The sequence below is a fragment of the Stegostoma tigrinum genome, chromosome 5 (genome assembly GCF_030684315.1).
Source record: "Stegostoma tigrinum isolate sSteTig4 chromosome 5, sSteTig4.hap1, whole genome shotgun sequence".
NCBI lineage: Eukaryota > Metazoa > Chordata > Chondrichthyes > Orectolobiformes > Stegostomatidae > Stegostoma > Stegostoma tigrinum.
Genome location: NC_081358.1, coordinates 77,062,056 through 77,079,325, shown reverse-complemented (window position 1 = coordinate 77,079,325; position 17,270 = coordinate 77,062,056). Strand labels below are relative to the sequence as shown.

Here is a 17,270-nt window from a genome sequence, read left to right as displayed (position 1 = left end):
ACTACTTTAACCCAGAAGAAACCCAGTTTACTTCTCCTTTCCTGTTGCTTCAAACTTTGAATTCTAACTGATAAGTCAAAGACGTTTTATGGGTGTGAACCAGTCACCCTGTACTATCTGCAAACAAATAAAAACAGTTGCAGAAGGAAGAATGGGAGGCAATGTTCTCATCAGCAAAAAGATCATCTCAGAAAACCCTGTGGACAGGAACCACTGAACCGTCTTTACTTCCATTTTTTTCTTTGCCTGTAGGTGTGTTGAGGGGAAGTTTATAAGGCAGTTTGAATTTCAACTAGTAGATGTATATGCTAAAAACTCATGATTGTTTACATGTAGCAAGAATTTACTGGATAAGAACGCCTGGATAGGCTGGGAGATTTTTTTCATGTAGGAGGCTGAGGGTGACTTTATATAGAGATTTATAAAATCATGAAGGGTTAATGGTAGGTGCCTTTTCCCTAAGATGGGGAATTTCAACACTAGGGAAACATTTTTAAGGTGCTGTAGCTCTAAATGCATAATTGAATCTCACAGATCCATTCATAGCACAAAAATAAATATCACTTCTCACTTTTTAAAAATCATAATAGATCTTCTGTTTTTATTAACATAAAATAACTTAGGTTGATTTTTTCAGGTTTTCCATTTGTGTGTATATCCTTTCTCTTGTCTGCAGTTTGTTTAGTTGTCTTTATTTCTTATTAATCACTTCAGTTTCTTTAATACTTTTTAAACAGACATTGGAATAAATTTGACAGATCCAATGTTTCGTGGGATTTATCGAGGCTCTCGGAAACATCAAGGTAAATCTCAACACGTAACTACAATTAGTTTACATTTTGTTAAAAGAACAAGACTCTAAACCTTTGTGAAATTCTGTTGTATGTCCATGCACAGAATGCTGATATATGTAAAATGTTATTTTGATTAGACATGACTGAACCGTGAAATTTTAAATGTAAACAATAAGTTAACCTTTTGATCCCTTTAGTGGGCATTAATTAGCTCTGATTTCATGTTAGTCTGTTGACTTGCTGTAAGGAGTAAGGTGGTTTGGGGTTAGATTTATTTAGTGCTGTTGGCATAGCTCCAAGACTGACCATGTCAAATGATAACGGTTAAATATTTTCAGCCGTTTAATAGACTTCCCACACCTCTTTTGTTTAGGATATGACTGCTTGTGAAATTTTCCTTTTTGCGGCATTAGAGGGAAGAAAAAAAACGCTAATTCAGTTCTAGTGTGCTGGCACTAATGCTCATGGAGTGACTCCTAGTGGTAGTTAGGGTATTCTAACTCTTTGTATAGGTTTAGTAAGTTCAATTTTTCTTGCAAAATCCTTATTCAACAAAGTAATATTACAGTTGATTACAAAGTTTGTTCCTACAGACATAATCTAATTCAAAAGTTCTGCATTTAAAAGAAACAATTTACCCAGAGGCAAAAATACCAAAAATATGAATTTCATCCGGTGCAAAGACAGCATTAAAATAGACTTTTAGCTGTTTAGTTTTTTTTGGTTTGTTTGTACAAGATTCTTTCAAATATTCTGGATATTCAGTTAAAGCTATGATTGGAGATGGTGTTGTATAACTTCTAAACATTTATTGTTGCTGTTGACAAAATATACCACTTGCTATTAGAGATAACAAGGTGTAGAACTGGATGAACACAGTAGGCCAAGCAGCATCAGAGGAGTAGGAAGTTTCAGGCCTAGACTCTTCTTCAGAAAAACATTTTCTGAAAGGTCGAGGCCCGAAATGTCAGCCTCCCTGCTCGTCTGATGCTGCTTGGCCTGCTGTGTTCATCCAGCTCTACATATTATACTATTAGTATTCAGTATATTTCTTGAAAATGCTCAAGGGGTGTATTAATCTTATTGCAGAATTCAGTGCAAATTTTGCTGATTTCAGTTAAATAATTCTTTAGATTTTAAAATACACCAAGTAACAACAGTGTTACCACAAAAAAAGTAATAATTAATTCATTTGAGTTTTTTGCTGTGATTAAAATGCGTTCCTCATGCCGGTACAGTTCTGCAATTTCACATTCCCATTTACAAAATCAGCAATTATAGTCTGCCAGATGTTCTGCAGAATTTGAAAGTTTCACACTTAAATTTATGACAAAAATTACACCTTGTTATCACCCGTGCTGTTAGGGTGTTCAGTCATCCCAATCAAGGATTAACCCTTAAGAGATACTGAATTTTGTTTACTGTACCAAGAAAGTGCTCTGGAAGGTGATATACTCATTTATTTGCATTTTAATTATCTAATTCTAATGAACTAAATGTTCAAACAAAAGTTAGACAGAGAAAACAAACACCAACAAAATGTGGAAATGCAACACATCTCTTTGCAAAAAATAAAGTTGCACAGTTAATTTGTATTTGCTGTGTGTCCAAAAATCCAGATAGCTAGCATCATCAACCTCGAATATCTTGAGAAATCAAAAGGCCTTTGCTTACTACCACAATACTAAATTCAATTACCTCCTGCATTTAAAACATTATTTACGTACCAGGATCTTGGACAATCAAAACACCTGATCTCTTATCTTGAATGAGAAGTTATAGGATACAGAATTTTTTTGTGCACTCTTACAGATGATTTTTTGGATGTAATACAGAGAGCTGTCAAAACTGGAGTTCAAAAGGTAAACAAAATTCTGATTTCTGTCAAGAGTTTTCAAAATATTGATTTTTAAATTCCATTTGAATTCAGTTTGAATGTTGAGATACCCTAGATTAAAATTGAATTACCAAATTACTCAGCATAATTAAACTGAAGCCTGCAGGAACTCTGAAATTTACTTGGTCTCCCAAATTTAGACATTCCAGGGATTAGGGAGAATGAGGAATTAAAGGTAATTAATATTAGTTAGAAGATTGTCTTGGAGAAATGTATGTTCTGAAGAAGAATATATGCTACGTGGAAAATGTAAAGTATCGAGGATTTGGGCAAGTGTAATGAATGGACAGGATGTGGCAGCTGGAATATAAAGAGTAATAATGTGAAATTATGGACTTTTGCAGAAAGACCAGGTATGTGAGTATTTCTTAAATAGTAAAAAGTTAGAAAACTTAGGTGGTGGGACGATGCCAGTAATGTATTGAAGGCAAGGAGGCAGGTGTAGCAAGCAATTAGGAAGGATATTGTATGTTAGCTTTTATAGCAAGAGGATTTGAGTGCAGGAATTGCAAAGTCCACTTTCAGTTATATTACTTGGTTAGACCACACCTGGAATTCCTTACCTTAGAAAGGATATTATTACCATAGGGGGAGTGCAACAAAGTTTCACGAGACTTGTTACCTGGATGTCAAAACTGTCTTATGAAGAGAATTTGGGAACAGTGGACCAAATGGTGTGAGGTAATGTTATTGAAACATAGAAAATATATAGAGATAGGCAGGATAAATGCAGGTAATTTATTTCCAATGGGAGGGGAGTTTGGAACCAGGGAACACAATTTTGTAATTGGACAAAATTATTTGGGACTTGGATGATAATTTTTTCTTTCTTTTTGCTCCGTGTCATGTATCTTTGGAATTCTGTACCTTGGACAGCTGTAGAACCTCGCACATTGAGTGTGTTTAGAGCCTGATATTTCGAAATCTGTCAATGATATAAAGGGCTCTGGGATACCATGGAAAAAAGACATTAGAGTCGATGATCAGCCATGGTCATATTAAATAGCAGACTAGGCTTGAAGGTCTAAATGTAGCAAAAGACTTGATTCCAAGAAAGAAATCGTCAGTAGCCTATCAAGACTGAATTGAGGCTGCTGGAACATAAATGTAGTTTGGGCATCAAGGTTTTTGTCCCGAGAAACTACGTTTGCCATGAAAACGTGAGCTAAGTATTAGCATTTGCAAAAAAACCTGTTTTTTTTTTAGTTTATATCTTTTGTAGATACCCTTTTCACCGGTTGTCCTTGATAATATTGTAGAATTTTGAGTCTGGCTTGTAATTTAGATTATTTTGTACTTTCAGTATCCTGCATGTGTTATTATTGATCAGTTTCTACAGAGAATCGGACTTGAATAATTGCCTGGCGTGGAATGCGATGAACATAGAAATCGCATTGAAAATTATTCTTGTTTCATGTGATAATTATTTCCCATCTGTGTGACAGGATAACAGTCCTGTTTCCTGTATTAAGATGATGAATTGTGAGGCTGGATGAACACAGCAGGCCCAGCAGCATCTCAGGAGCACAAAAGCTGACGTTTCGGGCCTAGACCCTTCATCAGAGAGGGGGATGGGGTGAGGGTTCTGGAATAAGTAGGGAGAGAGGGGGAGGCGGACCGAAGATGGAGAGAAAAGAAGATAGGTGGGGAGGTAGGGAGGGGATAGGTCAGTCCAGGGAAGACGGACAGGTCAAGGAGGTGGGATGAGGTTGGTAGGTGGGAAATGGAGGTGCGGCTTGGGGTGGGAGGAAGGGATGGGTGAGAGGAAGAACAGGTTAGAGAGGCAGAGACAGGTTGGACTGGTTATGGGATGCAGTGGGTGGAGGGGAAGAGCTGGGCTGGTTGTGTGGTGCGGGGAGGAGACGAACTGGGCTGGTTTTGGGATGCGGTGGGGGAAGGGGAGATTTTGAAGCTGGTGAAGTCCACATTGATACCATTGGGCTGCAGGGTTCCCAAGCGGAATATGAGTTGCTGTTCCTGCAACCTTCGGGTGGCATCATTGTGGCACTGCAGGAGGCCCATGATGGACATGTCATCTAAAGAACGGGAGGGGGAGTGGAAATGGTTTGCGACTGGGAGGTGACCTCCCAGTCGCAAACCATTTCCACTCTCCCTGCCGTTCTTTAGATGACATGTCCATCATGGGCCTCCTGCAGTGCCACAATGATGCCACCCGAAGGTTGCAGGAACAGCAACTCATATTCCACTTGGGAACCCTGCAGCCCAATGGTATCAATATGGACTTCACCAGCTTCAAAATCTCCCCTTCCTCCCACCGCATCCCAAAACCAGCCCAGTTCGTCCCCTCCACCCACTGCATCCCATAACCAGTCCAGCCTGTCTCTGTCTCCCTAACCTGTTCTTCCTCTCACCCATCCCTTCCTCCCACCCCAAGCCGCACCTCCATCTCCTTCCTACCTACCAACCTCACCCACCTCCTTGACATGTCCATCTTCCCTGGACTGATCTATCCCCTCCCTACCTCCCCACCTATACTTTCCTCTCCACCTATCTTCTTTTCTCTCCATCTTCGGTCCGCCTCCCTCTCTCTCCCTATTTATTCCAGAACCCTCACCCCCATCCCCCTCTCTGATGAAGGGTCTAGGCCCGAAACGTCAGCTTTTGTGCTCCTGAGATGCTGCTGAGCCTGCTGTGTTCATCCAGCCTCACATTTCATTATCTTGGACTCTCCAGCATCTGCAGTTCCCATTATCACTGTTTCCTGTATTGTTCTGTTTGTCGTACGTCTGTGTGATAGAAAATAACACACTTTTCTCCAGACTAGAATAAATAGGCAAATTATTCAGTGTGCATTTTGTCTTTTTTTCTCTTCTGTTCAGTTCATGCTTACAGGAGGCAGTTTGCAAGATAGCAAAGATGCACTGGAATTGGCAAAGACAAGAGGTCAGTTACGAAACCAGTTTTGCCTCAGTATATTCCTTGAAAATGCTCAAGGGTTGTATTAATCTTATTAGAGAATTCAGTGCAAATTTTGCTGATTTCAGTTAAATAATTCTTTAGATTTTAAGATACACCAAGCAACAACAGTGTTACCGCAAAAAAGTAACAATTAATTCAATTGAGTTTTGTGCTGTGATTAAAATGTGTTCCTCACGCCTGTACAATTCTGCAATTTCACATTCCCATTTACAAAATCAGAAATTATAGTCTGAATTTGAATATAGTCAGAATTTGAAAGTTTCACACTTAAATTTATGACAAAAATTGTTCACTTTTTATTAGCTGCTGAGCCCCAGAGCAATTTAACAAAACATGTAAATATTTTGTAGTGAAAGTGTGTAATCTTATTTTAGTCATGGGTTTATTCTGAATAATATTTTTCATGTAAAATCCATTCGGCTAATCTAGGTAAGGTCCTGAAACAGCTGGAATATACTAATACATTTGAATTTTCATGTAGAAACCAGTAAGCAATGCCATTATTATCGTATTTCCGTATGCTCATTAAGCTCTCTCTATGAATGAACGTTTCTACTGTACTGTACAAAAACAACGGGAAAACCCCCTTCTGTGCTGTAATGATTCCACGATGCTGTGAAATATTTGCCTTGTTTATGTGCCTGCAATTCAGAAACCTTTGATTCAACATTACCTCAACACTGTAGAGGTCTGTAAGATGCTATTTAAATACAAATACTTGCAAAATTTAAAGATGTATGTAAAGTACCAATATATTGCCAGAAATAAGCAGAAGTGCTGCTCCTGCTATTAATCAGTAATCTCTCCATTATGTTAGTGATGATCGTTTTTAAAAACACATAAATGTATTTGCAAACTAATAATTGTCTGACGGCAAAATACCTTCAGAGTGTAGTGCTGTGATCATTAATGGTCAATGGCAGATTTTGGCAAGAACTTGAATTTAAACATGCAGTCACGTATGCAGTTTTTATTCATTGGCCATAAGTGTGAAATAGCTTCAAAAATGCAATGATATGAAAAGTAACCATAGGACTTGATTATTAAAAACAGAAAATACTGGAGATTTTCAGGATCTGTAGCTTTTCTCAGAGCTGGAATATGTTAAAGATGTAAGCAAATAAAGAAGGAGGGAGAACAGTAGGGAAGTCTGAGAGGATTGAATACAAATAATTAAGAGACAATGGGAACAGTAACAAAAGAAACAAAGGAACAAAAGTTGGAGCTGTATTGGTAAAATTGAGCTATGGTTACAATGTGAAATAGTTGAATTCTATTTCAGTGAGCTGCAAAATCCCAAATTGAAAGATTTCTTATGCTTCTGTTTAATTTAATTTGGAATGGTGAAGAAGAGTGGGTACAGAGTGATCAGTGTGAGAATGGAGTGGAGAATTAAAATAGAAAGCAGCTGGAATCTCATGATTATGCTAGTGGACAAATGAAGGTGTTCAACAAAACACTCACCTAACTCATGGTAATGAAATGTGAGGCTGGATGAACACAGCAGGCTCAGCAGCATCTCAGGTGCACAAAAGCTGATGTTTCGGGCCTAGACCCTTCATCAGAGAGGGGGTTGGGGTGAGGGTTCTGGAATAAATAGGGAGAGAGGGGAAGGCGGACCGAAGATGGAGAGAAAAGCAGATAGGTGGAGAGGAAAGTATAGGTGGGGAGGTAGGGAGGGGATAGGTCAGTCCAGGGAAGATGGACAGGTCAATGAGGTGGGATGAGGTTAGTAGATAGGAGATGGAGGTGCAGCTTGGGGTGAAAGGAAGAACAGGTTAGGGAGGCAGAGACAGGTTGGACTCGTTTTGGGATGCAGTGGGTGGAGGGGAAGAGCTGGGCTGGCTTTGGGGTGCGGTGGGGGAAGGGGAGATTTTGAAGCTGGTGAGGTCCACATTGATACCATTGGCCTGCAGGGTTCCCAAGCGGAATATGAGTTGCTGTTCCTGCTACCTTTGGGTGGCATCATTGTGGCACTGCAGGAGGCCCACGATGGACATGTCATCTAAAGAATGGGAGGGGGAGTGGAAATGGTTTGCGACTGGGAGGTGTCTCAGTCTCCATCTCAGGCAACCAGCTTGTAACTGATGTCCATTTCAAGCCCACCGACTCCCACCCATCCTCCTGCAAAAGTTCCATCCCTTATTCCCAATTCCTCCACCTCCGCAGCATCTGCTCCCACGATGAGGCATTCCACTCCCGCACATCCCAGATGTCCACGTTCTTCAAGGACCGCAACATTCCCCCCACAGTGGTCGAGAACGCCCTTGACCGCGTCTCCCGCATTTCCCGCAACACATGCCTCACACCCCGCCCCCGCCACAACCACCCAAAGAGGATCCCCCTTGTTCTCACACACCACCCCACCAACCTCCGGATACAACGCATCATCCTCCGACACTTCTGCCATCTACAGTCCGACCCCACCACCCAAGACATTTTTCCATCCCCACCCCTGTCTGCTTTCCGGGTAGACCACTCTCTCCGTGACTCCCTTGTTTGCTCCACACTGCCCTCCAACCCCATCACACCCGGCACCTTCCCCTGCAACTGCAGGAAATGCTACACTTGCCCCCACACCTTCTCCCTCACCCCTGTCCCAGGCCCCAAGATGACTTTCCACATTAAGCAGAGGTTCACCTGCACATCTGCCAATGTGGTATACTGCATCCACTGTACCTGGTGTGGCTACCTCTACACTGGGGAAAGCAAGCGGAGGCTTGGGGACTGCTTTGCAGAACACCTCCGCTCGGTTCGCAATAAACAACTGCACCTCCCAGTCACAAACCATTTCCACTCCCCCTCCCATTCTTTAGATGACATGTCCATCATGGGCCTCCTGCAGTGCCACAATGATGCCACCCGAAGGTTGCAGGAACAGCAACTCATATTCCGCTTGGGAACTCTGCAGCCCAACGGTATCATGTGGACTTCACCAGCTTCAAAATCTCCCCTTCCCCCACCGCATCCCAAAACCAGCCCAGCTCTTCCCCTCCACCCACTGCATCCCAAAACCAGTCCAACCTGTCTCTGCCTCCCTAACCTGTTCTTCCTCTCACCCATCCCTTCCTCCCACCCCAAGCCGCACGTCCATCTCCTACCTACTAACCTCATCCCACCTCCTTGACCTGTCCGTCTTCCCTGGACTGACCTATCCCCTCCCTACCTCCTCACCTATACTCTCCTCTCCACCTATCTTTTCTCTCCATCTTCGGTCCGCCTCCCCCTATTTATTCCAGAACCCTCACCCCATCCCCCTCTCTGATGAAGGGTCTAGGCCCGAAACGTCAGCTTTTGTGCTCCTGAGATGCTGCTGGGCCTGCTATCTTCATCCAGCCTCACATTTCATTATCTTGGATTCTCCAGCATCTGCAGTTCCCATTATCACTCACCTAACTCATATTTGGTTTTCCCTGTGAAATTCAACAAATACTATTTGCTGAAGAATAAGGTACAATTAGACTACCATTTCACCTGGTACAGGATTTGCAAGCCTCGATAACAGGAAGTGAGAAGGTGAAAATCCCTTTCTTCACACTCTGTACTTGATTAAAACGGCTGCATCTTTAATTTTTAACCTAGTTCTATAAAAGATCATCAATCTGTAACGGTAATTTGATTTCCCTTTGCACAAATACTGCCACACTGGCTAAGCAACTCCAGCATTTTCATTTTGTTTCATTGTTAACATCTGCAGTATGTTTTTTTTCGTGACTTTTATGACATAGAACCTGCAGTCTGAGCACGTGAAAACAAAACTGTTTGAGATGCACTGCCTCTACTGATGTTGGTTGTGGCTTCAGGTGACTGGGTCCTATGTTTCTGAGTTCCCACCCTCAGACCTTTGCTTAGCCAATCTTTCTCCGAGTTTAAACACTGCTTAAACCTATTTCCTCACAAAGTTTTTGATCATAGGTTCTAATATCTCCTTGTGCTTCAGTCTTTTGAAACACCTTGGGATGTTAAAGATGCTGTATAAGAGGCTGTCATATTTGTATATATCTTGTTAATTTCTATATTTAAACTCTTAACTGATGCCCTCTTGATCTCCAACTTGCCAGAGAAATAGTTCATGTTTTCTATTGCAGATATGTGTGTGTTTCTTGTGGACATGTCGTAAGATATGATCATTTCACTTCCATGCCATTTCCTCACAGATTCTTTCTATAGTACAGTTGGTTGTCACCCTACACGCTGTGGTGAATTTGAGCAGAACAATCCAGAGCAGTACTTGTCTGATCTTAAAACTTTGGCCATAGACAACAAAGGGAAAGTGGTGGCCATTGGAGAATGTGGTTTGGGTAAGTATAAAAAAGTTATGCCTGTTGTGTTGTTGGATTGACTTTACGTTGTTTCCCGTGGAAACATTATGTTTGGTTTCTGTAACTAGATTGGGTACGAGGCTAATGATTGATAATCATATTACTTACTGGTCCTTTCTAATTTTTACTTCTGCAGATTTTGACAGATTGGAATTTTGTCCTAAAGAGATTCAATTAAAGTAGGTATTCAGTTTGATTTCTGCTGTCTACTTAAGTTACAAACATTTTCATCCCTCCCAAATTGCTTTCTCCACCATAGATTACCGACATCTACACAATCTTCATGTTCCTATGAGGATAGTCCCAATGGTAATTAGAAGGAAATGAAAAATCTCTGTGCTCAAGAGATAACAATTGTGTATGTAATCTTTAAACAATTATAGTTGTGTCTGTTTTTAAATTGTTGCATGAAAGCTACTTCCACTGAATTGCAATTTGCCTATTGTCCTCCATAATGTAATGAATCATAGAATGGCCCTGTTCTGTGCTATAACCTGTTGGTTTTTCTTGTCCATGCTAGAGCAACTCCACAAATCCTGCTTCCAACCTGTAGTCCTGCAAATTCTTTTCTTTTCAGATAATTACCAAATTCTCTTTTGAAAGCTGTAATGAATCCCCAATTCACTATCCTCTTAGGCAGTACGTTGTAAACAGTCGCTGGGTAAGAGAGGTTTTCCACATGTCACTTTTGGTTTTTTTGGCCATTTACCTTAAATGATTCTTAAACTTTCAACCACGAGGAACAGTTTCCTCCCATCCAATCTATCTAATTCCCTAAATTATTTTGAACAAATTTCCTGTCAACCCTGTCATCTGTAAGCAGAGCAGTCCCAGCTTCACTTAGTCATGCAATTGAGATCGCTGTTCTCATAAATCTTTTGTTCCTTCTTTTCACATATTTCATAAAACATGGTGCCTCGAATTAGACCCGTGAAAATAAGAGATTAAAATCACTATACCTACTTTATTTTTATACTCTGTTTATTTATAAATTCTAGGATTCTGTTTGCCTTTTTAATCATTTTTGAACTTTTTCTGTCACCTTCAATAATTTATACACGTAAAGTCTATTACCCCTCTGTTTTTGCACCACCTTTTAGAATTGTATCTTTTAATTTGTACTACCTCTCCTCATTCTTTCTCCAAAATGCATCATTCACTCTTCTCTGGTTTAAATTTCATTTGATGCGTTGTCTAGCCTGTCCTCGTAGTCAGTTGCTATCCTCAATATTTCCAATTCTGCGATTTTTGAAATTGTGCCGTATACATCCAAATGTTTACAGATTACTTTCAGGGGGAAAAAAAAATTCACAAAATTACATTTCTGTCACAACATTGTCTGTCAGGTCAGCTTCCAAAAGTATGACTATATCCCAGACACTGCCATCAACATCCCTGGATACGCTGTCCCCACTGACTAGACAGACCTAGCAGAGGTGGCGACACAGTGATATACAGTCAGGAACGAGTTGCCCTGGGAGTCCTCAGCATTAACTCTGTACCACATGAAGTCACATGGCTTCAGTTAAACATGCGCATGGAAACTTCCTGCTGATTTACAACGTACTGTCCTCCTTCAGCTGATGAATCAGTATTTCTCCATGTTGAGCAATACTTGGAGGAAGCACTGAGGATGGTAAGGGCACAAAATATACTCTGAGGCATTTCAATGTCCACCACCAAGAGTGGCTCGGCAGAGTACTACAGATCAAGTTGGTTCGGTCCTGAAGGACGTAACTGCTGGACTGGGTCAGCAGCAGGTGGTGAGGGAACCAACAAGAAGAAAAAACTGACTTAATCTCATCCTTATCAATCTGTCAGCTGTTGATGCATCTGTCTATGATGGTATTGGTAAGAGTGACCATCGCACAGTCCTTATAGAGACAGAAAGTCCAGCCTTCACATTGAGAATAACCTCCATTGTGTTGTGTGGCACTATCACTGTGCTAAATGGGACAAACTTAGAACAGATCTAACAATTCAAGACCAAGCATCCATGAGGCACTTTGGACCATCAACTGCGGCAGAATTGTACTGCAGCGCAATCTGTCGCCTTGTGGCCTGGAATATTCCCCACTCAACCTTTACCATCAAGCCAGGGGATCAACCCTGATTCGATGAAGAGTGCAGAAGGGCATGCCAGGAACAACATCAGGCATGCCTGAAGACAAGGTGTCAACCTGGTAAAGCCAAAAAGGACAACTAGCATGCCAAACAGCAAAAGTAGACAGAGCTAAGCAATCTCACAACTAATGGATCAGATCTAAGCTCTGCAGTCCTGCCACATCCAGTCGTGAATGGTGGTCGACAATTAAATGACTCACTGGAGGAGGAGGCTCCAGAAATATCCCCATCCTCAATGATGGAAGAGCCCAGCACATGAGTGCAAAGGATAAGACTAAAGCTTTCACACACTTGCCAAGTGAATGATTCATCTCGGCCTCCTCCAGTGTTCCCCAGCATTACAGATACCAGTCTTCAGCCAATTTGATTCTCTCCATGTGATAACAAGAAACAGTTGGAGGTACTGGATACTGCAAAAGCAATGGGTCCTGACAACATTCAGTAATAGTACTGAAGACTTGTCCTCCAGAACTTTCCGTTTTCCTAGCTAAGCTGTCCCAGTAGAGTTACAACACCTGGTATCTACCCAGTATATGTGGAAAATTGCCCGAGTATGTTCTGAATGTAAAAAGCAGAACAAACCCAAGCCAGTCAATTACCACTCTGTCAGTGTACTCTTTATCATCAGTGAAGTGATGGAAGGTGTCATCAGCAGTGTTATCAAGCAGTTCCTGCTCAGTGATGCCCAGTTTGGAGTCCCCCAGTATCACTCATCTCCTGACTTCATTACAGCATTGGTTCAAGCGTGGACACAAGTGCTGAATTCCGGAGGTGAGCTGAGAGTGACAGCCCTTGACATCAAGGCTGCATTCGACTATGTGTGGTATCATGGAGCCCTGGCAATACCGGACAATACCATTTGACAAGTTGCAAATAACATTTGTGCCACACAAATGCCAGGCTATGACCATCACCAGTAAGAGACAATCTAACCACCACCCCTTGACATTTAATGGTGTTACCATCTCTGAATCGTCCACTGTCAAGATCCTGAGGTTTATCATTGACCAGAAACTCAACTGGACGCACCACTCAAAAACAGTGCTACAAGAGCAGGTCAGAGGCTAGAAATAGTGATGAGTAACTCACCTGCTGACTCCCCAGAGCCTGTACACCATTTACAAGGGACAAGTCCCCACTTGACTTGATGAGTACAGCCCCAGCAACACTCATGAAACTTGATTTCATCCAGAACAAAGCAGCCTGGTTGATTGGCACTACATCCACAAGCATCCACTCCCTTTACCATCAACGCTGAGTAGCAGCAGTGTGCACTGATGTACTGCAGAAATTCACCAAAGATCCTCAGGCAGCACCTTCCAAACCTGCGACCACTTCCGTCTAGAAGGTGAAGGGTAGTAGATATATGGGAACACCATGACCTGTAAATTCCCCTCCAAGCCACTCACCATTCTGACTTGGAAATATATCACTGTTTCCTCACTGTTGCTGGGTCAAAATCCTGGAATTTCCCCCCAGTGGCATTGTGGATCAACCCACAGGTGGACTGCAGCGGCCCAAGAAGGCATCTCACCACCACCACCTCGAGCAACTAGGGATGGGCAATAAATGCTGGCCAGTCAGCGACACCCACATCCCACAAATGAATAAATTTTAAAAAAGGTGGTTTCTTGGACCTAGCTCTCCTGGTCTAGAAATAGAGGCACTACGTCTGTGTCACAGGAGTCCTTACCTGTTTATTTATATAACATCCTTTTCTTCATTAAAATGAGCTCTAAATAAACACACTCTAGAAAATGTTGAGCTTCACTGTCATGGGTAAGTTGACATTAAGACCTTAATTGATGGCTGTTTTTTTCCTTACATGTTTTGTCATCTTTAATTGATAAAATTTTGTCCTGAAATACTGAGAATATACTTTCCTTTCAGATACTTTGAAAAGCAATTTGACCTGGCAGAAGAAACTAAATTGCCTCTGTTTCTACACTGCAGAAATTCCCACGCAGAATTTTTAGGTATGATTGAAATAAAATCGCAGTTTCTACCAAAATACAAAATCAATTTCTTCAATGGTTAAATACTCCCAACTATGTAAAGCCTGCCCTTACGTGCTGCAGAGTTTCTAGTATGATCAGTGATGGCAAGGGTAGCAGCCAGCATGGATTTTATGATTCCAAAAAACGACCAAGAACATTTTGAGAGAAATTTTCAAATGTTTAACTGGAAATAGACCAGTGGATGAAATTTCCCTTAAGACATTTTCTGCACCAACAAACAGAAAGTAGATCAAACTGGCTACTATTGCCTCAAAAAACAAGGGTAATATTCACAACTATGGCTTAAAGTAACTGAAATAGTCTTATGAAGCATCACAATTCCATACTTCTGACTGTTATACACGAATGGTCTCACGGTCACCCCCAGCTCATCACCAGGGATTCATTTTACTTCACTATAATAGACTAAAACTTCTAGTATTATAGGAAGTTGCTTTGTCAACCTGTGTTTTTCTGGATGCTGTTCCACTGTCAAGCATCTGGGTGACTTATTCATCAGATCATCGAAAGCCTGCCTGTTCTTTCCATTTCCTCTGAGCAGAAACCAAACATTCACAAGCAGCCTGCTTGATGATGAGCACAAATGCAGTTTCCCACAAAAGGATTGAAAAATCGTCCAGAATTCAGTGGGTTTTTGTTTGAGCTTCTGTCCCTATGATGACTGAATTACTTGAGCATGTCTTCCAGACTGAGGTGTTTTTCTTGTTATGATGCCAGCTAATGTTAATTGAACAATGTTAAATCCTGGATTGAAACCTGGCTTCATAGACCTTTGATAGAACTGAAACTAGGCTGAAGAACTCCCACGCTCAATTTCTCATCCTTCCTGGTATAGAATCATGGAACCTTAGAATCCCCTTTAGTGCACAAGAAGGGCATTTGGCTCTTTGAGTTGACACTGACCCTCTGAAGAGCATCCCACCCAGACCCAGCTCCCTACCAAATTCCTTAACCTCACATCTACCATGACTAATCCATCTCGTCTACTCATCCCTGAACGTTACAGATAATTTCAGCACAGTCAATTCAAGTAACCTGCGCATGTTTCGATTTTTGGAGGAAACTGGAGCACCTGGAGCAGACTCCACACAGACAGTTTCCTGAGGGTGGAATTGAACCCAGGTCCCTGGTGTTGAGAGTCAGCAGTGCTAACCACTGAACCACCGCACCGTAATAGGCTGCTGTTGTTGGCTCCTCCTGAAAGAAACCTGCCCTAACTGAAACCATGGCCACCTCTGCATCATCGATATAGACAGGGGGCGTGTCCTCCTCTCTGCTTCCTGAAGTGCCTCGTTCCTTCAGTTTACTGACATTGAGGAAAAGGCTGTTGTCTTTACACCATGCCATTAAGCTCTCTATCTCTTTCCTGTACTCTGTCTCATCATTGTTTGAGATCTGACCCACTACAGTGTGTCATCAGATTTCTAAATGTTAGAGCTGAATTTCGCCTCATGGTTGTGAATGTATAAAGAGTGTATAAGGGGTGGAATACGCAGCCTTGCGGGGCACTGGTGTTGAGGATTATGGTGGAGGAGCTGTTGTCACCTATCCTTACTGATTGCAGTCTGCAGGTCAGGAAGTCAAGGATCCAATTGCAGAGGTGGGAGTAGAGTCCTGGGTCCGTGAGTTTGGAGATAAGTTTGTTTGGAATTAAGGTGTTGAAGGGAGAGCTAAAGTCAATAAATAGGAGACTGACATAGGTGTCATTGTTATCCAAATGAGTGTAGAGCCAGGGAGATGGCATCTGATGTGGACCGCTTACAATAGTCAGCAAATTGTAGTGGATCAAGGCAATCTGGGACGTTAGAGTTGATGTGTGCCCTTACTATCTTCTTGAAGCACTTCATAATGATGGCTGTCAGACCCACTGGGTGGGAGTCATTAAAGCACTCATTCTCTACACACAGTTTCTAAGAGTATTGCAGAATTTCATGGGATTTGAGCTTTACTGATTGGGCCACCATATAATGCCCATCCCTCATTGCCATTGAGATGGCAGTGTCGAGATAGCTTCTTGAACTGTTGCAGAATATTTGGTGTAGGCACCCCCACAGCGCCAAGAGTTTTGGGATTTTAACCAAGCAATAGTGAAGGAATAGCAATGTACTTCCAAGTCTGGATACTGAGTAGCTTGGAAAGGCTTTTACATATGGTGGTGCTCACATGTTTGTGTTGTTGTGGTTCCCATGTATCTGCTGCCCGTGTCCTTCTAGAGAGTCGTCATGAAAGTGCTGTCTAAGGGGTCTTGGTGATCTTGTAGATGTTATAAACTGCTGTTACTGTGCATCAGTGGTAGAGGGAGTAAATGTTTGTGGATGGAACTTTTGTCACTTATTGCAGGGGGAATGGAACGGATAAGGAAGTTTTGCTGCAGCTCTACAGAGTATTGGTGAGACTAGACCTCAAGTACCATGCACAATTTTAGACTTTTTGTTTAAGAAAAGATATAATTGAGTTTGAAGAAGTGTAGTGAGGTTCATTGGTCCAGCGAAATTGTTATTGTAATGATGATAATAATAAGTAAATAACTTATTGGATAGCAAGTTTCTACAGTAAGAAAACAAATTAATGCCTAGATGATCTGTTATGTTGCTTGAGGCTAATCTTATGAGGAAAGATTAGACTAGCTGGGTCTGAAACTGTTGCAGTTTAGAAGAATGAGAGGTGATCAGACTGAGGGAACTTGATATTGTAAATGCCAAGAGGATATAGCTTTTCCCTTTTGGGAGAACCAGGCTACGTGGTTGAAAAATAGGAGATCTCCCATTTAAGATAGTAATGAGGAGAATATTTTTTCTCTGAAGGTTACGATTCTGTGTAATTGCCTTCCACAGAAAGCAGTGGCATTTTCATTTAAGTATTTTTAAGGCAGATATAGGTGGCCTTTAACTCCCTGGTTAACCAAGAATCCATCAGGAGTAGGCAGGAAAGTGGAGTTGAGGCCACAGTCAGATCAGTCACATAATTATGTGATATTGGAGCAGTCTGGGGTGGGGGGGACGGTGGTTGGGGGGTGGGTGGTCTGGATATTTGGCCGATTACAAAGCAGATGTCAAGTATTGAACAAGGCATCATACATAATGTACAAAGAAATTCTGAGCCTTTTCAACTCTGTTTTGTAGATATAATGAAGAGAAACATTGACAGATGTGTTGGAGGTGTGGTAAGTCTAACA

The 17,270-nt window shown here is 41.6% G+C and overlaps 1 protein-coding gene across 3 annotated transcripts in view; it reads left to right on the top strand.

Annotated features, from left to right (window-relative positions):
* The window catches only part of tatdn1 (TatD DNase domain containing 1), a 45,129-nt gene that overhangs the window by 6,847 nt on the left and 21,012 nt on the right, over window positions 1-17,270 (top strand). For 2 of the 3 annotated variants that reach the window (XM_059646076.1, XM_059646075.1), the window contains exons 2-8: window positions 738-803; window positions 2,607-2,656; window positions 5,532-5,595; window positions 9,789-9,932; window positions 10,090-10,132; window positions 13,968-14,053; window positions 17,218-17,258. In XM_059646076.1, the coding sequence (XP_059502059.1) occupies window positions 764-803; window positions 2,607-2,656; window positions 5,532-5,595; window positions 9,789-9,932; window positions 10,090-10,132; window positions 13,968-14,053; window positions 17,218-17,258 (468 nt within the window). In that variant the 5' untranslated portion in view covers window positions 738-763. The remainder of the gene's footprint in view (window positions 1-737; window positions 804-2,606; window positions 2,657-5,531; window positions 5,596-9,788; window positions 9,933-10,089; window positions 10,133-13,967; window positions 14,054-17,217; window positions 17,259-17,270) is intronic. The other variant, XM_059646077.1, reaches the window with a different exon arrangement.